The sequence below is a fragment of the Ylistrum balloti genome, unplaced genomic scaffold (assembly GCF_031769215.1).
Source record: "Ylistrum balloti isolate Yb309-2 unplaced genomic scaffold, AGI_CSIRO_Ybal_v1 Utg369820, whole genome shotgun sequence".
NCBI lineage: Eukaryota > Metazoa > Mollusca > Bivalvia > Pectinida > Pectinidae > Ylistrum > Ylistrum balloti.
In genome coordinates this window covers 1,291,212-1,313,813 of record NW_026781988.1, presented here as the reverse complement: position 1 = coordinate 1,313,813, position 22,602 = coordinate 1,291,212, and the positions used below count along the sequence as shown (strand labels likewise).

At 34.6% G+C, this 22,602-nt stretch overlaps 1 protein-coding gene across 1 annotated transcript; it reads right to left on the bottom strand.

Moving 5' to 3' along the window:
* Nucleotides 1–1,664: 1,664 nt before the first annotated feature.
* Nucleotides 1,665–21,007, bottom strand: LOC132545055 (muscle M-line assembly protein unc-89-like). The gene is made up of 25 exons (XM_060208724.1): nucleotides 20,886–21,007; nucleotides 20,147–20,211; nucleotides 19,781–19,878; nucleotides 18,815–18,904; nucleotides 18,421–18,493; nucleotides 18,195–18,283; nucleotides 17,034–17,180; nucleotides 16,512–16,644; nucleotides 15,988–16,155; nucleotides 15,675–15,773; nucleotides 14,846–14,911; nucleotides 13,948–14,028; nucleotides 13,411–13,476; nucleotides 10,193–10,264; nucleotides 9,203–9,262; nucleotides 8,822–8,893; nucleotides 8,596–8,673; nucleotides 7,289–7,357; nucleotides 6,981–7,049; nucleotides 6,190–6,282; nucleotides 3,577–5,391; nucleotides 2,833–3,351; nucleotides 2,506–2,531; nucleotides 2,214–2,263; nucleotides 1,665–1,871 (listed from the first exon to the last, which is right to left on the bottom strand). The coding sequence occupies exons 3-25, from the start codon at nucleotides 19,798–19,800 to the stop codon at nucleotides 1,846–1,848; spliced, it is 3,981 nt and encodes a 1,326-aa protein (XP_060064707.1). The 5' UTR covers nucleotides 19,801–19,878; nucleotides 20,147–20,211; nucleotides 20,886–21,007; the 3' UTR covers nucleotides 1,665–1,845.
* Between the last annotated feature and the right edge of the window lie 1,595 nt (nucleotides 21,008–22,602).

Here is a 22,602-nt window from a genome sequence, read left to right as displayed (position 1 = left end):
TTCTGTTTTCACTCTTAATGATAAGAAATTTGAACATTTCCTTGCGGAATGGTGATATTAACCTTTAACTGCCAAATCCAAGATGGCCACCTGTTGGCCATTTTGTGTTTCAGATACAGAAAAGTCTTGCACTACTATGAACCAAGGAGAACCAATATAGGAAATTTGAGGGAGAAATAGCAATAACAAACTTTCAAAGTCAAAATCAATGATGACTGCCTGTCTGCCTTTTTTCCCCCTAATAAGTCCTAAAATCAAATTGACATAACAAGGGATCAAGGGGAACCTACAAATGAACTATGAGACTGATCTTTGATGCAGTTCTCAAGAAAGAGTGATGGCTGCCTGTTGGCCATTTTTGTCAGATAAATCTCGAAATTTAACTGGCACAACTAGGGACCAAGGGGAATATACATATGAAGTTTGAGAGTGATTCATCCAGTATTTCTCAAGAAACAGTAACAACAATCTTCATTGAAAAATTCTCAAATTGCCACCTGTCGGCCATCTTGTTTTACTGATCAGTCCCAAAATCAAGTGGGCACAACTATCGACCAAGAGGAATGTACATATGGAACAATTCAGTACTTCTATGAAAATAACGATAACAAACTCTTGTAATCAAAATCCAGATGATCATCTGATAATGGTGCACTACAAATGGAAAGATTGAAAAAAAAAAAAATCTCACAAAACGAAAACAAATCAGTTATTTTATTGCAGGAGTGAGCACCTTGTTTTCCTTAAAGTATAACCTACTACAAGTTATAGCTAAAAAAAAAAAAAAAAAAAAAAAAAAAAAAAAAAAAAAAAAAAAAAAAAATTAAAAAAAAAAAAAAAAAAAAAAATGGTTGATTCATATTAATACCAAGACATCAGGACAGGAATCACAGGTAAATCATGTGTAGTGTAAAATCAATCTTATTACACACAGTTAGTCTTGACCTCATAACAAAAAGAAGCTAAATTGTAATTATACTTAATTGGATGCAGCAATCTACCGTAAATACACTTAATTGGACAAAATCAAATTTATGTGTATTTTCATTTTTATTAGAGCAGTAATGAATTAGCACATCAATTATACTTTCTATATAAACAACTGACACAAAAATACACTTTAATAATTCTCTGAGCCACAACATAACTGCTATATAGTATGTACATTTACAGCATATCCAACACTAATGCTTTTTAACTTTTTCAACAATCACTGTATACAGACAACCAAGCAGGCCATGTAAACCTCATTTTATTATTAATTTTGAAATCAAGGCATCATGATTTAGCATAAGATGTAGTCTATCACATAGAAATTTCAATTTCAGCTGCTATTTCCAAAAACAGCTTGATAAACTTATCTTCAACATATAAGTGTTGCTTCCCGTCATGATTGAAATCCTGAGGAATTAAGACAACACTAAACAAATAATTATTTAATCACAGACAACAGCAACACACTCAATATGTCATACACCATACAGGTTATTTTTCCAAGGGTCATTTTTTTGCTATTTTAAACACGAAATGGAATCCTACCACCAAAAACACATACTTTGAAAATTTATAGTCTATTTTCTGACTAGTATCAAGATTTTGGAAAAATGTGAAAATTTGAACCATCAAATTTTAATTTCCAATACTTAATGAGAAAATTGCTTGAAATATTTTTCAAGTATCAACAGAAAAAGATAAAATTAATATCATGCAGAGAGAAAAGAGGAATATCCTTGGAATGAAGACTATCTGATATTTCACGAAATCCATTTAATTGGTCCATTTAAGAAGCGACCCGCTAATGAGATGCTGCCAAAGAACAAGTAAACAAATTGTTACACTTGGGTCCTAGTCTTTCCCTCTTAATGAATACCCTGAAATGAGAAATTACAGAATCATCACAGCATCATTCAAACAGTGTACTCATTTTTAAAAGAGATCCATAGAGTTGTTAAATACTCTTATCAGAAAGAGTTAAATCCTTATTGTCATATTTTATATAACAGAGTTGCATTCATACAGATGTGTTTTAAAATCATTCCTCTGACTTCATTTCTACTTCAACAGATAACAAATTAATTTGATATCAGACACAAGGATGTATGTAAACCAAATACAAAGCAAACAATACTATTTAATGCTTTAGAATATTATAAGAGAAGAATTCCTTCTTTTATTAAATTAAAAAACACCCAACTATTGCTGGTCTTACTTACTCCTGTCTGATTTAAAAGGTGTCTTGATAGAGGAAGATGTGGTCGATTTCCTAAAATAAACATGTGAAGATTTAGTATTAAAATAACATCTTCTTGTAATAAATTGAAATCCTTGCATCAATATGAAATGCCAAAGTATACGGAAGTGAATTAAACATACTGACTAACATAATGTTTACCATTAGATATAAGGTAAATTTTGGTTCCGAATCTCGGGACATATTTTAAATCACAAGAACCAGTTTATTGATAAGCAGAACCAAACGTGACCTTAACATAAAAGCTAACCTACCTCCTTGAGGACTGGGTCTGTGTTACCTGAAGTATAAGAAATGTTGTGATATGATAAAGAGAAACGTTAATTTATTTTGACATATGCTCTCAAACTCAAAGGTAAAACTGTTAAGATATTAGCAGTAAAAAATGACACGTTAGTCAATCTAGAAAATTGACCTCGCCTTTTTCTTAAAAGTTTTGATCCTCAAATAAGGACTATATTTTTTGTAACTATAATGAATTATTCTATCTTTAAACCTGAACCATGCACAAAAGGGGGGTGGGGGAAATCTGACATAACACAGGTTAAAAATGATAAAGATCCAACACACTATGTTCTTACCTTAATCGAGAATGAAACCTCAGAGTCTGTGTCTCTGTCCATCACCAAATTAGAATCCTCATTTATAGTCTGTAACTTTGAGTGACTTTGAGATTTGTTTCCTGAACTACTGACAAAGCTGACATCTGTATTTCCTGTCTGAGGTTGGCTTTCTTGACTGTCCACAGCAGAGTCTACATTACCAGAAACACTCTTTCTCAACCGTGTCACCATGGGAGAGTTACCAACATTAGAATTCTCCAATTCTTTCCGTTTTCTGGTAACCCTCAATGAATAGCGTTTCTCTGAATGTTCTGATGTACCTGGATTAGCAGCGGTCAGTTCTGACACAGTAGTATCAGCACTGACCATACTAGTATCAGCACTATTATTGGGAACAGACCTCCTTCTGCTTGTCCCACCTTGTACTGATACAGGAGAATTTTGTGATTTTAAAGATTTCTCTGGGGTGGTCTGAGGTGGAGTTTTGACCTTTCTTCCCGGTCTTGGAGTGTCAATATGTTCCTGTGTCGGTAAAGCCTGTTTAACATGTAAGGTTTTATTACAACTTGATCTGTTACATTCATTTACAAGAAAATTTAATATAGGAAAGTTCGCCTCAAATGTGTTTTCATCATCAGAATCATATGAATCTGAAATTACTTCTGTTTCGATTTTACCTAATACTTGTACATTTGATACATTATTTTTTACTGGCACGAACTCCGGACTAGTTACCTGTGGTGATGTCATTATCTGCCCTACCTTGGGAGTCCTAGAGGATCTCCTTGTTGGTAACATTATCTTATCATCTGAAGAGAAATCGGGCCATTCCACATTCATGCTCTGTTTCCTTGGTGATTGTGACTGTTCCACAGAAATGGGAGTTTTGTTAACTTTCTTGATGCTTTTAGGAGTCTTCTGACTTTCACTTCCAGGTGTTTTGAGCCTGTTGGATTCCATTCTTGGAGTCTTACACACATTAGATCCAGTTTTATGAGAATCAAACCCATTACATTCAGGGTTTGGTGCCTGCAGATTGTTTGATTCAGTTTTTGGAGTTTTCAGCATAGTTAATTCATTTTTAGGAGTTTTTGGTTTGATACTTTTGGGAGTCTTTAGCCTGTCAGTTTCAGTTGATTCAGTTTTTGGAGTTTTCAGCAGACTTAATTCATTTTTAGGAGTTCTTGGTTTGGTACTTTTGGGAGTCTTTAGCCTGTCCGTTTCAGTTTTCTGCCTTTTTTCCAATATTTTTTTAACGACTTCCTCATCTGAATTAAATTCATTAGTATCCTTTTTGTGCTTGGCATTAGTGGTGGCTTCAGCTTTCTCTTTCTTTTGACTAGGAGTCCTGGATTCTGTTCTATTCTCTGATGTAGTCCCTCGAGTCTTCCTATAAATACCTGCCTTTTCCCGTACTCTAGGTGAACACACATTTTCCTCTTTATCCTCTTCTTCATTCAAACCAATGGCATCTTCAAAAAGCCTTTTTTGAGGGGCAGCAGTAGCTGGTGTGGCAACTGACAAACATTTCTTGGTTGATGTGTTCTCAGATGTTCTGACAGAGGATGGTATTTGTTTTTCTGTTGATTTTTTTTTAGATGAACTGATTGATGCTCGTTCTTCAGGTGGGCTTTTTCTAGTCAAACAGATTTCTGATCGTTTCCTAGGCAAGTTTTTTCCAGTTGAAATGACTGATAACCGTTTTCCAGGTGAAGTTCTTCTAGGTGTGCTGACAAATGACTCTTTCTCAGGTGATAAGTTTGAGGATCTTGTCCTCTTTGAGAATTGTGTCTCTTTCTTTCCCTCCGTCTGATGGCTTTGTCCTGATGTATTTTGATGACTAGGTTCCTTTATATCTGTTGTTAGTGTTTTGGTAGTGATCTCTTGTCCTTCACTTGACCGAGACCTTTCTGATGTATCAAGAAAGTTTTTCTTTTGTCTTGTAGACCTCCCAGACACTGGTAGTTCTGGGCTTTTCATTCTCTTTTGGTTGGGTGTTGTAAGAGTAACCTCCCCTTCTTCTAAATCTTCTTCCTGCACCTCCCTAGGACTTTTATCTACAAAACATGCCAGCATTTCTTCTGTTCGCTCTTGATCAGTTTTCATATCAATATCACCATTATTATCCTCAACAATCACCTTGTCAGAATCATCTACCTCAACAATTACTTTGTCTGACTCATTGTTCATTTCTTCACCTTTCATGAAATCATTCTCATCAACACTGAGAATTTTTTCTTGTTTATCCCAGACATCTTTACCAGTATCAGAGATAACACCAGTAACATTTTCTTTAGCTGCCGTGATAGCTGCGTCCAGTTTCACTCCATTGACTTGATTTTCTTTGATGACATTCTTCACTTCTTCCTCTTTGTTTTCCTTGTCATTGTTGTTATTTTGGAATTCCATGTCAGATTCATCTTCCTGCATATCCCTTTTATCCGATTCATCTGCCTCAATTTCCAGGTCAGATATATCTTCCTCCATGTCCTTGATGTCCAGTTCATCTGCCTCAATTTCCAGGTCAGATATATCTTCCTCCATGTCCTTGATGTCCAGTTCATCTGCCTCAATTTCCTTCAGGAAAGATGCAAAAAGCAAAAGGAATTGAACAAAATATTGATTGTGTATCCCCTAATTTTATACTTCTATTAGCTACAGATCTGGCTTAAAATCCATGTCCTGTAACAAGCCAGCCCATTTTATGTTGTTGAATGGAATAATAACAAATGCCATAGTGTAATAAGAGCATGCTCTGACTTCCAGTCAGAAGGAATGAGTAGAAATCATGGGCTTTTTGCAGAATGAATACAGACAAATTTCAGTAGCTGCTACAGATCACCCTCCTTATCATTTCAGAGATAAAAATCTAAAAGTCTTACAAGGTTACTTGGCAATGACTTTCCTTTTGTGATGTGATCCCACTCAACATTTATAAAAATCTGAAGTAAACAAATTCTTTCCCAAAATTGAAAGACATGGTTTCCATGACAGTTGCCATAGCTGATGGCTACCTTAATGAACACCCAAAACAGGAACTACACACCACAGATCTTTTCCAGAGAAACACAAAACACATCAATTAGGAACCACACACCTCAGATCTTCTCCAGAGAAACACAAAACACCAAGTAGGAACCACACACCACAGATCTTCTCCAGAGAAACATAAAACACACCAATTAGGAACCACACATCTCAGATCTTCTCCAGAGAAACACAAAACATACCAAGTAGGAACCACACATCACAGATCTTCATCGCTTTCCAGTTCATGCTCTGCTTAATGAATTATCTTGGCCCCAATGATTCTAATGATACTGCATTGATTGAATGACAGAAATTTAAGGAATGACTTTTTTATGAAAATTTTACCTCTTCATCACTAGATTCCACAGGGTTTTTACTGAATGTGACTTGAGTAATTTCTAAAGAATCATCACTCTCTTCATCTTCTATAACCTTGTCCTGCCAGATCATAAAATACATATCAGTTAAAGACTATACTAGAAAGGTGAATATACAGCCTGCTACATAAACTACAGACGTTAGGAGTGTTACAGACATCAGTTATACCATTAGTTTTGTATAAAGAGAAGCTGTTTTCATTGCTGAGGTAAGTTTTTTATTCTAACCTTACCTCTCTTCCCTCCTACATCTTTTCCTCTAAGAATTACAGGTTTTGTTTAGAGGTATCACACACAGAATTTAATTGATAATATGCTAAAACAAGAAGCCCAGGTTCCTTAATGGGCATCTGACATAAAGTACAAGATTTCAAATTTTGAACTTGAGAAGAAGTCGAACACGTGTTTTTAAGATGGCGGCCATGTTGGATTTCGGACCAACCCAAAATTAACAAACTTTGGTCAGGATCATGTCACAATCATTTCAGGTAAGTTTCAGCTCAATGAGACATGTAGAACTTGAGAAGAAGTTGAAAATGTTTACAACGGACGATGGACAACGTATGACGGATACCGCTGGACAAAAGGCGATCGCAATAGGTCAGATGACCTAAAAATTAGGTAACTGAACCATAGAATTAATTTAATCTGAAGTCCTGGGGCAAAGTGGATGTTTTATTGGTATAGCCCTAACTTTCTTTAGACGGATGTTTGAGCTATCTGATACACTGATGTATAAAAGTGAGAAAAGATTGATACCTGACAAATCTGGGTAGTGTCTATTATGTACACTTCTGTCTCCTCATTCTCTCCTGGTTTGGTTGTAGCCTACAGAACAGAAACAGTTTCATATTCAATTTTATCTTCCTTTTCAAACAAAATAACGCTTTACGCCCATTAGAACATTTCAAAACAGACAAACCATAGTCAGGACAAGTGAACAAGATTCTTTATTGTCAGTCAAACCATAGTCAGGACAAGTGAACAAGATTCTCTATCATCAGTCAAACCAAAGTCATGACAAGTGAACAAGACTCTGATGTATAAAAGTGAGAAAAGATTGATACCTGACAAATCTGGGTAGTGTCTATTATGTACACTTCTGTCTCCTCATTCTCTCCTGGTTTGGTTGTAGCCTACAGAACAGAAACAGTTTCATATTCAATTTTATCTTCCTTTTTCAAACTAAATAAAGCTTTATGCCCATTAGAACATTTCCAAACAGACAAACCATAGTCAGGACAAGTGAACAAGATTCTTTATTGTCAGTCAAACCATAGTCAGGACAAGTGAACAAGATTCTCTATCATCAGTCAAACCATAGTCAGGACAAGTGAACAAGATTCTTTATTGTCAGTCAAACCATAGTCAGGACAAGTGAACAAGATTCTTTATTGTCAGTCAAACCACAGTCAGGACAAGTGAACAAGATTCTCTATCCTCAGTCAAACCATAGTCAGGACAAGTGAACAAGATTCTCTATCCTCAGTCAAACCATAGTCAGGACAAGTGAACAAGATTCTTTATTGTCAGTCAAACCATAGTCAGGACAAGTGAACAAGATTCTTTATTGTCAGTCAAACCATAGTCAGGACAAGTGAACAAGATTCTTTATTGTCAGTCAAACCATAGTCAGGACAAGTGAACAAGATTCTTTATTGTCAGTCAAACCATCAGGACAAGTGAACAAGATTCTCTATCCTCAGTCAAACCATAGTCAGGACAAGTGAACAAGACTCTACATCCTCAGTCAAACCATAGTCAGGACAAGTGAACAAGACTCTACATCCTCAGTCAAACCATAGTCAGGACAAGTGAACAAGATTCTTTATTGTCAGTCAAACCATAGTCAGGACAAGTGAACAAGATTCTCTATCCTCAGTCAAACCATAGTCAGGACAAGTGAACAAGATTCTTTATTGTCAGTCAAACCATAGTCAGGACAAGTGAACAAGACTCTACATCCTCAGTCAAACCATAGTCAGGACAAGTGAACAAGATTCTACATCATCAGTCAAACCATAGTCAGGACAAGTGAACAAGATTCTCTATCATCAGTCAAACCATAGTCAGGACAAGTGAACAAGATTCTCTATCATCAGTCAAACCATAGTCAGGACAAGTGAACAAGATTCTAGATCATCAGTCAAACCATAGTCAGGACAAGTGAACAAGATTCTAGATCATCAGTCAAACCATAGTCAGGACAAGTGAACAAGATTCTCTATCATCAGTCAAACCATAGTCAGGACAAGTGAACAAGATTCTTTATTGTCAGTCAAACCATAGTCAGGACAAGTGAACAAGATTCTTTATTGTCAGTCAAACCATAGTCAGGACAAGTGAACAAGACTCTTTATTGTCAAAAAGTTACCTCCAGTGATTCATGCTCCTTCTTCCCTGAAACTTGGTCCTCCATTTCTGCACCTGGTTCCTGAGAATTGTCTTGGACCTGAAGAATTGAGAAATAATTGTTGATATTGCAGTGGATATTCCAATAACAAGCATTTTAGGAATATTTCTGTATCAGCGATTCTTAGAATGTAGGATTCTTTATACTCAAAATTACATATAGATGTGAAAATATTTTCAATACAAACCTGTTTTGGTTTACTGCCAGCAGTATCCAAGAAGAACAACTGAGAATCCTGTTTACTCTCTAACCCAGTTTTCTACAAAATACAGGTTTTTTATATCAGTTTCAAACACCATAACATATTGTGAACTTCACTTTCAAAGGATGAATTGATGAAGAGGTTCCACAGGGCCTTGGCAGGCATTCCCAACTCAATGTTCTTCTGTATTATCTACAGTATCAAGGGCTTAACTGCTCAGACATCTCATGATAAATCTTAGGATCTAATATAGTGCCCGTCTCTTGCACTGCTCAAGCTCATAAGGATTGAGATGTTAATGAAGAAATCAACCTGTTACCCTAAAATATTCCTTTGACCATACTATCAAATCTACAATATATTTACCCCTTGAATTTCTTTCTTTTTCTTTTTTGGAATAGGATCCTCTGCTTCTTCATCCTGAACCTGAAGTATCAAAAAAAAATTCACGCTATCACTGAAGTTTTGCAATATAATCGGATTTGACTCTTAGAATGGGCTTCTGGGTTACACTCCAAAAAATATAATCCTATATAGGCAATGTCTTCCCATGATGTACCATCACAACCATCATACTAATTCTAATGTCCATATATGCAAAATTTGTGTGATGTTTTTTATGGTCAAGGTCAAAGATAAAACAGAGGTCACTGTAACCACATTTTAGTATGTGACCCACTTCCTTCAAATGTTGTAACTATTTCCCCGATTTCCCAAGTTTGATTTCCTTACATGAAACAGTGACTATGAAATGCTGCAGAAACCTGTATTGTTTTTTTCCTAGTAATTAGTCAACGTCAAATGTCAAATACAAAAAGTAGTGGTTGCAGTGGTCCCATTTCAGTACACAACTCAATGCATTTTTTCATCAACTCAAACCAATTTCCCAAGTTTGATATTCATATATAACAATGTTGCTCTGGAATTCTGGTTAACACCTGATTCAGGTAAAGCAGGGGTGTAAGAAGGCACTGAAAAGGACACAACAACCATACACTTGATTAAGTGTATCATCAGCACTTCATATTCCAATTCAGTCTACAGGCGAACTTTGTTATTTTGAAGTTGGTGAGACTGTTGGAAAACTTCAAGTTATGCGAGTAATTAATTTCTATCTTGGAGTACATTTTACAGAAATCATTTAATATCAAATAATGATTATGAAATTATTTGGATTTGGTTTGTTTAATACAGGTAAATGTAAATGGAGATATTGTACAAAGTAAAAGCATCGCATTACAAAAGTTCATTACTGAGGTTGACAATAATTAAGTCATTTCTCAATCTGTATATCACTGCGTATATCACATCTCATTTCATTGAAGGCACTTAATATCATCTATAAAATATAGTCACCTTTTGAGAATCTTTAATTTTCTTTTTCAATTTCTTTTTTGGAACAGGATCCTCCAATTCTGCTTCCAGTACCTGAAGCAGTGAGAAGAAACAATATTTGTGACATGGCTTTTGTTCAAGTGTAATCAGTGTTTATACCTGAAGCAGTGAGATAAAACAATGTTAATGATATGGCTTTTGGACACGTGAAATAAGTGATTAAAGCTCACCGGCAGTCATTGTAAAATGTATAATTAATGTATAAGTATGACATGTAGGAGGGGCATCGGATGTATACTAATGGACTTAGAAGTTTAAAAAAAAAACTAACCCAAAACTTTAAAGCCAGCTTTAAATGTGAAAAAGTTCAGCCCAAAACAGCATGAATTTTGTTTAAAAATAAGCATTAAAAGTCATACATAGATATTTAATGATTTTATCTATCTAACTAGAGGGACATCAGATGTACACAACTTATCCCAAAAGCTTGAAAAGGCTTCTAGTTGGATGTGAACACCTGGGGAACACCATAAGCTTATAGTTACTTGTAACTGGTGAGATATTGGTAATGACCATGAAGTGTGGTTACAGCAAGTTGTGTTCAATTCTGGGACTGATCAGAAAAACAAAATGGCCCACAGATGGCCATCTTGGATTTTGCCAAGTAGAGTTTGTTTTTGTTATACCAAACATTTTTATGGATGGACCAGGTACAAATGGCATTTTGAATAGCCCACCATCAGATGACAGTGGGCTTAAACATACTGGCATATCTAACATTACAATTTCTATAGCTAAATCAATTATTTTTCAATTTTTGTGAACAATTTATCTCATTCCTCTGATTATTTTTGTAAATTTCAGCCATCATTCGTGATTCATAGGGAGATATTTTTGCATTTCCTACTTGTTAAACCAAGACTTTTTCACAGATGAACATCTGTCCTAATGTCTCAAAACGAATATAAATCAAGGATTATCAGTAACACTTAACTATCGATGTATCCTTTTCCATACTTAACCTGGAAATTCATGTATTTGTCTGAATGTCTGAAAAATTTCGTCTGTTAACCCTCTTCCACTCAACAGAAACAGTTCTATCGTTGTTTGTTTTAGGGGTTCTTAGGTGATACGGCAGTTGTACATATTATGAATGTTGACAAGGTAGTGACTGGAAATTTTATGTTTTAATCCCAAATAGGAAAATAAAGGCTGAAATTGGGAATACAATGTATACAGTGTCCATTTATAACATACACAGTGATATCATGGTTAGGATATACCATACAGTATGGGCTGGACGGATATTGTAAGTTTCTAGTTTCTCAAAACAAGTCTACCTCCCTGGGAGAAGTGGGTACCAGAAACTTGGTATATCCATCCAGCCTATACGTCCAACATCTTATCGTACTGATGCATACAAGGGAGATACTCTTTAAAGAGAAAATATGTATAAGACATCAAAGCTGTGCCATGTGCAAAGCATAATCAGAACCAATGAATCAGGATTGTGTGCAACTTGTAAGTGCTCCAGCCAGCTATTGCGACACATACACATTGTCAGTGTGATTAGTAGAAAGCTCTACTTACCTCTCAAACAGTTGGTGTTTAAGTATTGGGTGTGTATTAGATCTACAGTTGTATGTTTAAGTCCCAAAACTAAAATAAATGTATAGGAACTCAACAAAGCTTTTAGTCAAGGCAAAAGTGGGGATAGAAGTGATTTAGCAAATAACTTTTTCACAAAATATTGTAAAAACCTACGTAATGTGTGCACCTATGTAATGTGCACAGGTCCGTTTTGGGGCTGAAAATAGTAAAAAATGCTTCTACTTGCTTTATGTGCACACCCAAAAAATCAAGACAAACTTTATCTCCAGGAGCAAAGATATTGATCTCAGAATGTTCAGCTAACACGTCAGGTGAACGATATACTGTCTAAAACTTCAGAAGTATCCTTTTCAAAATTTGCCTTCATCTCATTCACTGATTTTTAAATTGTCTTCTGATAAATTATAGGTACAATACAATTAAAGAAAAAAATGTCTGTGCACTTCTTCCTTTGACATCAGACACATTATTCATCACTTACCTATCCCATTAGCCCATACTTATTTATCTAACTTACACTTGTCTTCACACTAGCTCTAATCAACTGTGTTCAGTGTTGAAATCACCGATACAAGTCATTATTAATTATTAATGACCAAACAAGATAATAATGATCTCAGCGAGTCAAGTTTACTTTCCACTCACATAGTGTGTGCACCAGCTGACATAAATTGAGGCCCCAACTCTGTATATGCAAGCAATTGGTTATAGGAGAATGGAATGGAATTGCACAGTATGTACTCTAGCCATGTATATGTGTATTGTCAAAAGAAGAGTTATGTTTCACTACACATTTTGGTAAGATAATTGCATCAATAAAGCTAATGTTAAAAAATAATTGATCAAATCCACAGTCTGATGATAAAGTCTCAATCTACATTCCGCATACTGATATTTCAACACCACCTTTCCCAATTACACATGAAAACAGACACATGTTGATGATTTCTAGTTAGTACAGATTTTATCTGACATGAAGGGGAATAAAATTAAACATGCCAATTTTTTAAAAGTTGAACATGCAAGTGTTTAAAAAGATAATCATATTATAATCAACATATTTTCACAATGTCCGAAACAGGGCACTGTCTTTACTGATCGATAGTTTTTTGTCTTGGCAGTTGCGATCACATTTTCAAACAATTTGTACAGATTTTGTATTGTATTCACTCGGATAGTTTGCATTAATATACACAGTAATTATCTTATTTATTATTGATGTTCATCAATGAAAGGTCAAATTCTTTTTGTGTTAGTTTTGCGTACCAGATAATCCCAACAATCAGTGATGGTGGCCTCACAGAATCTTCGATTTTTTGATTAAAAAAAAATGAACCCTGAAAATCCTTTAGCTATGCAATGTGCACACACACACTTTGGACATTTATTTTCTCAAAAAAAAAAAAAAAAAAAGAAAAACAAAGCTGTTCACATTACGTGGGTTTTTATGGTAAATAAAGTAGAGTTTGAATTAGTCTGGTTTTCATTGTTTAGTAAACAGGACTGATATATGATTTCTGACTCGCCATAAGGGCACACTAAAGACTGTACCCAGAGTTTCAGATATTCTGTAACAGTGATCAAAACTAATCACAAGTATTAAAGATTCTCAGTGTCACCTTTCTTACCTGCTTACTACCACCTGTGTCCAGGAAGAACAACCCAGAGTCTGGTGTACTCTCCTGATCCATAGCCTACAAAACAAAGACCTTTTTGTTATGTTTGATGATATACTTTAGCAATATATGTAGAGACCATGTCATTCTTTTCGATCTGAGGGCCTGCTTTTTATTGCCTTGTTGGGAAAGTCAAATATGTTCAAATTTTTTAAATCCTGTTGTATGTTTTTATGGCAACAAAGTTCTGTCCAGTTTCAGATAAAGATTAAATCTTTCTGTAAAGGCTGAATCTTATCCAACTATATCTTAATTTCCTTCAACTTGGCTTTGAAATTTGAATTCACTCTCTCAGACTTCTTCTAAGTACAGATGCAGGTCATAGTTCAGACACCATTTTTTAAAGCAATACTTCCTTAATACAGTATCTTTATACTTTTAATCATTAAATAGCCTTGTGAAGATGAAATTTCAATCATTTATAAAATCAGAAGTGTGGTAATGTTTTATTCAAAGACCATTATCTGACATAAATAGTCAGATATTTACCTCTTTCAATCCTTTTCTTTTCTTTTTCAGTGATATTTCTTTCTTTTTTGAAACCTTATTTTCTAATTCTGTACTTTGATTCTGAAATATTAAGGATTCCATCAGAACATCCCTAATAGTTGTAGGAAACTTTCATGGTCATATACAATGAAACACGAAGAAATCAGAAGATTTTGATTAAATATTTTTAAAATTTCTGTGGGCTATTTATTATCATTATGTTTTTAGTTATAATTAATCCACAAATTTAATTTGTCCACAAAATAAAAACCAGATGTTGATTTGATGAGTAAGATTTACACACAAAATCAAAGACCAAAAAAATGCTAATGTTTATAAAACCACAAAATTTGAGCTCAATGAAAATTTATGAGTTTACGCTACTACAACAGATATAAGACAGCAGGGCTCTCACACCCCATTTTGGGACTGGGGCCTGGGGCCCTTAAATTGGAAAAAAACAGCGACATTTTCCTTAGAATTGGGAAAACTTGGGGTCTAAATTGGGAAAAAAAGATACTATTTTGCTTTGGGAATATTCGGCCCCAATTCTGGCAGATCGAGAGCCCTGAATAGATACTCCATGCCCTTATGATTTAATACTTTTGGATACATAAGAAATGACTTTGCCAGAAATGGAAACATTTTTGCTCTTTCATTCATTAATGATAATAAATGTATCGCTAAATAATGTAATCTGTATTTACTCATAATACATTGATATTCTGTGATGAAACATTACAATGAATTATAGTGATCTGTATGAGACTGGGATGTCTTTTTTTAATCTATGACATATTATGGAATATAATGGAATATGGGATACCATGGTTTATAAAGTTTTATTTTTATGAACTTTTATAAAGTGATGATTCTCTGACATTACAGCAATACTTACCTGTTTACTACCACCTGTATCTAGAAAGAACAACTCAGCGTCTGGTGTACTTTCTTCATCCACCATCTACAAGAAACAGATACATAATCCTTGGGTCATTCCAACAAAAGCAACAAGAAGGGCACGGGTTTATTTCGTCTTCTTCTTCAAATCATGATCTTATAGCCAGACTTTTTTACAATTAATTACAGGTTTTAATCTATACTAGGCACTATTTCAGAGCGGTACAATGTACGCAGAATTTGATTTTATAAACCAGAAGGCATTATACAGGAGACATTTTTGCTCTTATGTTGGTTTCTGTTGATGTTATATGAACCTAAGTTGGCTAACCACTCTCCTATCAGTAGATTAATATCTTATTCTCAGATTTACTTAAAACAAAATTTTAAACTGGTAGGCCAATAGTATATTTTATTTTCTTCTACAGCTAGTTGTAGATCTAAACTTTTCATTTTACAGTAATTGAAAAACGAGCTATTAGTTCATATTAATCACTCTTGTTGGCCCTAATGGAAGTGGTGAGGGGTCATGCTACAGGAGGAGACAGAAGTACCCAAGTGAAAACCAACATGGTCAGGTAGGTCACCACATCCACTCTGGGAATCAAACCCCAGATGTCTAGGGGAGTGCATTACTTGATTACTCACTTCTACAAAACTCAACAGGTTGTGGTTTTATCACATAAAGATATTGAAAATTAACACCAATCAGCAAATGAATACAAGACATCTATCTTTGCCTGTGTAAGAAATCTTCCTACAATTTCTTAACTGACACACAAAGGTGTATTGTAACTGTCTTCATGGCATTATTGCTGATATCTTACCTTACTGGACTCCAATTTTCTCTTCTTTTTCTTTGATTTTTTCTTTTCCTTCTTATCTTGTTCCTCTAGATCATTCTCTCCATCAAACTGTGTCAGGGTCTGAACAAAAATAGTTGACAAACTATTGGGGACATGACCTAACCTGACAGACATAGATAACACTATAGCCCTTCAACAAATGACCAAGACATAAAAGTGTCTAAACTTCATTTGCTTGTCCTTTAACATTTCAGCCATGTGATTAAGAAATAGGAATATAAACAAATGGAAAAGGATGAATCAGGAGAGGTTTGATAAGGAGACATATACTCACATCAGTCAGCCATGACAAAAGTTGATCGTCTGCCTCCTCCAGGATAAATCTAGTGACACTGGACCCCTTGAAGTGACGGTCTTCCACTGGCATTTCATCAAGGATGTCTTCATTTTTATTCCTCAACCAATCAAGGAAATGTTTAGGGGCAGGCACAGTCTTACAAGCCTAGAGTAGTCGAGATCAGTACTCTTAACATCTGATGGACTTTCATTTTTATAAATACAGAATTCATCACTCTATATAATTTGAATACTTTTTCAATAGTAAAAAAAAGGGTCTTCATGACGTTAGCTGTAGGCTAACTTTTGCTATGAAGGCTCTAATATGGCAAGATATTAATGTCTATCTCATATTTTCCTTCATTTCATTGATGCCAGACAGACAAGATGACAAATGACACACCACCGCATGAACTCATTTACCTTCATGAGCAGGTAAGACTTATAGGGAAAGGTGGATTTATAAAAAGGGGTAAATCAGTGTGCGAGAATTAGCAACCTTGCTATAGGCCATTAATTTACCTGGCGCCTTAGGCTGTCAACCTCGCTGTTTTCCTCCTTGTCCTCGGTAGTGTCACTGACAGTCCGCAGGGCCAACACATATTTTAAGTAGTGTTGAAAGTCACCAGTGCCAGGCTTCTTTTCAAATGCCCTCCTACCAATACAGAATGTCACATAAGTATGAGAGATGGACACTAATTATAAAGTCACTAGTACCAAGCTTCTTCTCAACACAGAATGTCATATGACAGATTAACACTAGTTATAAATGTGGAAACAGAGATCATCACTGCTAATTGTCTTAAATGTGACCAAAGTATCTTTAATATTTTTTAAGGATGTGATCTCCTTAAATGACTTATGAGGACTTGCTCTTTACTGTCATGTATACCAGTATACTAAATCCAGGGATTAGAATGTGTGGACAACAAGTAACATTTGCTGGTATTTCTGTTGAAAATGTAATAGATCTAAATGACGTTATGACCAGGCAATAGAAATATTCTTACTTTAGAGTTACCAGAAGTTAGTCTGTGTACATACCTTATAAAAGGTAGCAGTAGATTAGTGCTTGTGTGCACATTGGACATCTGTATGAAGGTGTCCAGTCGGAAGCTGGGATTGTCCTCTGTCAGGTAACAGGCAATATTACATAACCTTCTGGAAACCTGCTCCTGCTTGTGTGACATTCTATGAAAGACCACAGAGAAACTGTTTTTAGGGCTTTTTTTTTAATAGTTGTTGTTGAAATTAAAACATTAATCATAAACAGATTCAGATGAGATATAACCTGATAAAAATTTCTAAAGTTTTTTGTATATTTGTCTGTCAGTCTGCCTATCAGATATGCATTCAGGGCTCTCACACCCCATTTTGGGACTGGGGCCCGGGGCCCTTCGGATTGGGAAAAATAGCAGCATTTTCCTTAGAATTGGGAAAACTTGGGGTCTAAATTGGGAAAAAAAGATAACATTTTGCATTGGGAATGGGGCCGAATATTGGCCCTAAATCTGGCAGATCGAGAGCCCTGGCATTACTTCATAACAAGCAACTGTCTTCAAGGCAGCATGTAACAAACTATATTTTATCTTCAAAGGGTAAAAAATGTGAGATATAGAAAATGGAATCAAAATGTGATTACCTAGTACAAATATCTAGAGACTTGGAAAGGTGAAAGTAAAAGGTCACGCAGAATAGATGTTGCACATAAAAACTCGTAAGTCTATACATGGAACATTGTCATGCTCCAGAATATATGTCTACATCAGATATTGAAGGTCAGAAGAGTTAAGCTATGAATGGGAGAACGTCATAAAAGGATAAGAATTTTTCTAAATGTTTAGTATGTGACTTTAAAGCCTTTCTGTTGGGATGCTTTACATATATCTAAAGTCTGAAGTTCTTACAATAACAGTTGTAAAATAATGAAGAAATTTGTGTTCCTGAACATGAGGTCAAGGTCAAAGGTCAAGTAGAGTTGGTATGTTCTTGCTGGTGTGCTACAAGGAATTCTTTTGGTATGTTTAACTAGTCTCAATCAAAAGGACTATTTTTGGATTAAAATTAGAAATAATAGGACAACCTTTAAGGAAACAATTTACTGGATTTAATCAATGTTTTTCAATATGAATTTTCAATATAATTTTTAACGGAATTTTAATAATTTTCATTGTTCAACAGGCAACTTATGATAGGAAAACTTACTTGTTGGTTAGAAGATAAAGGTCAACGAACATGGCCAAATTGGAGGACAGAAGATCCCAATAGCTGTAAGGGTACACTGGAGCTTCAGGCTGTGGATAAAAACAATAAGTTTGGTAACAACTGGAATATAACGAGCTCAGGGAATTAACACTTAGATTCTCAAAAGAAAAGGTTTTACCTAGTAATGAGATAAAACATTTTAGACAGAAAACATGACATTGTATACCTTTTTGATGGTGGAATGACGAAGGTGACACATGGACAGGAAGTTCTTCACCTGATCACATAAAGTACGACACCTGGAAATAATAAAACAATTTTAGTCAGCATCAGTTTAACTTATAACTGAAAGTTAGTATCTCATACCCAATATGATCCTTTCATTTTCTATTCCATTAAAACATCTTCTCTCCATATCAGTAAAGTATTACTATCTGTTGAAGGATATCTATACATGGACATATTGGTCAGTTATAATAATGTAACTGTGAGACATTTGTTGGATATTGTTGGACAGGAATGTTTTATGTTTTGCTCATTAAATGGAATAGCTTAAGTAACTCCGAGGATTATTTTCACCAATCTGATTATCAAGTCATATCTGTAACTTATTAACTTACATCGCGACTTCTTCTGTTTTTCTGTTCCCTCCTGCATTACAAGCCTCATTCTGACCACTGAGGGTGTTGTCTGCCTTCGGCTGAATGATACTGAAGTTTACAAAATAACAAGTGTCAGCTATACAATAAACAACAGTGGCTCAACAATATATATCTAATCCATGCCAAAGAGAAATACATTATTGTACTGGCATGAAAAACTATACGGAAAAGAAAAATAATTGTTTGATGAAAATGCCACAAAGAAAGCTAATTTCACATTGTATCAAGTTAAAAAGAAATTGATTGAAAACTAAGGGAGAGGATCTTCAGAAAAGATAAAAAAGCTGAAAAGAACAAAAGGTAGTAACTTCTCCAAAACTTGTTGAATCAAACTGCTTTGGGGAAAACAGTGCTACATGTTTTGTTGATAAAGCTAAGCAAGCTTTTAAGACAGTTTTAAACAAGATCAAGACATTTCTAAAAATTATTACAAAATGCTGTTCAGAAACAGAATTTCTTGCCATGGTTATAAAGACAAGAAATTGTTAAAAATGTTCCAGTGAATGCAAGGATGGATGAAAAACACCATCATGTTACATAACATAATACGTCCCTTAAAAATTGGGACAAGACATAAGAAAATAAAAAATTTAAGATATGGCAGAAGATGATTTGAATCCCTGTTTTACTGCAACTGTTAGCTGTAAGGAAGCAATTTTTAAGGTATTTAATCAATGACACAAAATCAACTGCCAATAAGGCAAGATTTCTCTAAAGAATCATTTGATGTGTGATCTGTTTATATCTTTCTGCTTAAGACAAATCATTAATGAGACAGCCATGTTAATCTTGAATCAAGTCCTGTAGACCAACACATAAATTTTGACTCAAATTGAGGGGGAATGAGCTTTTAACTCGACAATGATACAGATAGATAGACATGACCTAAGACTAAAAACGAAGAGAGATCCACAGTGTACTTACAGAAAGTAGAGATGCATCATCTTCAGAAGACTAAGGTAAGATGTTATTCCACAAGTCAGGTTAAGTAGCAAAGCCTCGCCCTTCTCCTCATCAATTTTCTGTAATGATAGCAGTTCAGTCATGACAAAATTGAACCGGAATTTCAGCCACTTTGTACAGACAGAGTATATATGAATACTGTCTTAATATCACAACAAAGCATTATCTCTCAAACCAAAATGTTATCATGACGACAGATTAAATTTCTACCCCTAAAAAAATATCTGACTCCCTTACAATCACATTTTAATAACAAAACAAATATCAGTATTTCACATAACCAGAAGTTATCAGAAAATCAGTTATCCATGCAGACATACAACTTACAGCCAGCAATTCAACTAATTTTTCCACAGGATCCACTTCAAGCTTCTTACACAGCAATGTTCCATCTATTCAAAATAAAACATCTTCTGTAAACTATCAGTGCCTTACACAGTGATCTGTTTAAATGACAGCTGGAACACAGGTATCGCGATCCAGTATGAATACTTGTTCCAAGATAATTTACATTCAATTTCATTCACATGAACTTTTTCCTGATTTGCGATCTGTTACAATATGCAAAAATAACTTTGCTAATTCTTTCAAAATTTCAATAAGGTGCTCAATTTCAATGGTCAATCTTTTCACCATCAGCATATAACAATAAAAAATGGTCAATCTTTTCACCACCAGCATATAACAATAAAAAATGGTCAATCTTTTCACCACCAGCATATAACAATAAAAAATGGTCAATCTTTTCACCACCAGCGTATAACAATAAAAAATGGTCAATCTTTTCACCACCAGCATATAACAATAAAAAATGGTCAATCTTTTCACCACCAGCATATAACAATAAAAAATATTCAGCCTTGTTATTTCTTTCTGATTCCCTGAACCTACAAATTACGAAATACAAGGGAGACAACTCACAACTCTTGCCTGATAAATTGAATCAGTTAATCAAGATGAAATTATTTATGAACAAATCATATCTAAATCTAGAATAATGAACTATGTTATACAGTGGTTGTGATTGGTTGTACTTTTCAGTTTCTGTGATTGTTTTGACACTTACATGTCTGTAGCTTCTGATCAGCATCAATGGTTCCAGTTACAGCTTGCTTCCTCTTTATGTACAGATTATATGGAAACTTATGTTTTTCGTTTAGTTCTACTACTTCTTTTGTTTTATCATGCCTGCAAATAAAGCTGCCAAAAAAAGAAAAATATCATACCAAAATTTCACTTTATAGACTATATCATTGTACCAATATCATAATTTAAGGATGACTAGATATGAAATCATCTAAATTGATGGGAATATTTACATAACAAATCATCTCACAATTGTTCCTTATTTTCAAAGACATGAGGATTATGAAACAATGATAATCTAAGATAGCAATTAATTCAGGGATTTTTTCCCTTGTTTGGGATGGGGGCATTTTTGTCTCATTTTGGGAAGACAATTGTTGAATTAGGAAAAAAACTTTCATGAAGTATTGTTAAGTTTGGAAATTTGGCTACATATTATTGGCCTGAAAAAACCCTCAAAAGATACTGGCAATTCTAATCATCATCTCTTCATATGTAATGTGATAAAGGAAGACAACTTACAATTTCAATTTCTTTACATAAAACCCAAATCTTTTGTTTATAGTTGTTTTTAATGGTCCCTCTGGTAAGCTGGCTACAGCATCTTTTAGTAATCTCCTGGGTTTGTGAACTTGGTTATCAGCATTGTCTGAAAAGAAAGGGTTTTGTTCATACTTAAAAATGTTTAATGACTGAAAAAAGATAATAATCACAGAAAAGATACAGACTCGGTACCTTACCATATGTACGTTCCATTTATATGCAACTTGTAAATACTAGCTGGTATATATTGGCCAGCTAAAGAAAATTCTCAACTTAGTCTGTTGAACTTTAAAATCAAACAAGCCCAAGGTCCTAGGTTAGAAGCAATGAAATAAATAACAATCTCTGGTAGCATATAGTAATTCACTTCTCTTGCTTCTGGTTTCCATCTTCATTATCTAAAGAGTTTAAATTTCTGAAGACTTTGGTTTTCATATAGGCCATTAATGCTTAATTTATGAAAGTTTCTCCACTGCAAAAACATTTGTTCCAGTTGACAATGTATGATGTTAAATATGACCCATTTACTCAGCTTGTGTTGATGAACTCCTTGCTCTTTATAAATCTAAACCTCTTATTTCACAAAATTTTCATGACCAGCACGAGGAGGTGGCTGCTATATCAACATTTTCATGAATTCAAAAGTTGTTTGTATTCAACTTTCAGTATTGACAAATATTAGGATTGAAACTTCATAACTTAAAGGCATAGAACTTATGCATATTAAGCATATATGTTGGTATGTGCTTCAGACTAATTTCCGCTCATGCATGGTATCATATCAGGATGCACTTGCGTCAGAGAATCTCTCCTTGACTAGTTGTTTTCCCATAATTTTTTTTTCCCACATGGGTTTTTGTCCGACACCCAAAAACAATATATCTGTTCTCTAAGCAGCGTCATAATAAAAGCTCTACATAGCCCGATGGGTTCTAGCTATTTATCTGCTATTTCTGGAAATAAAAAAGTCTGTATCAAAGGCACAAATTTTGGAGGACGAAATTTTCTCTTTGCTAACATTCAATTTCATATAATTTTTCCGATCATGATCACAACGGGGTTTCATCAGTTCTAATCGTTATTCGTCTATCAGATATTGGTAAAATTGCTATGAATTACAAACTGCCCTGCGCTTTGACAGCAGCTTCGACCAT

Bases quoted from the DNA above. Each gene is read 5' to 3' on its own strand.
- LOC132545055 (XM_060208724.1), bottom strand. From the start codon at position 19,800: ATGATGCATCTCTACTTTCT. The intron at 15,774-15,987 runs GTGAGTATATGT...ATTTTTGTTCAG, and splicing joins TTTTGTCATGGCTGACTGAT to ACCCTGACACAGTTTGATGG. The intron at 14,029-14,845 runs GTAAGTATTGCT...TTAATATTTCAG, and splicing joins ATACAGGTGGTAGTAAACAG to AATCAAAGTACAGAATTAGA.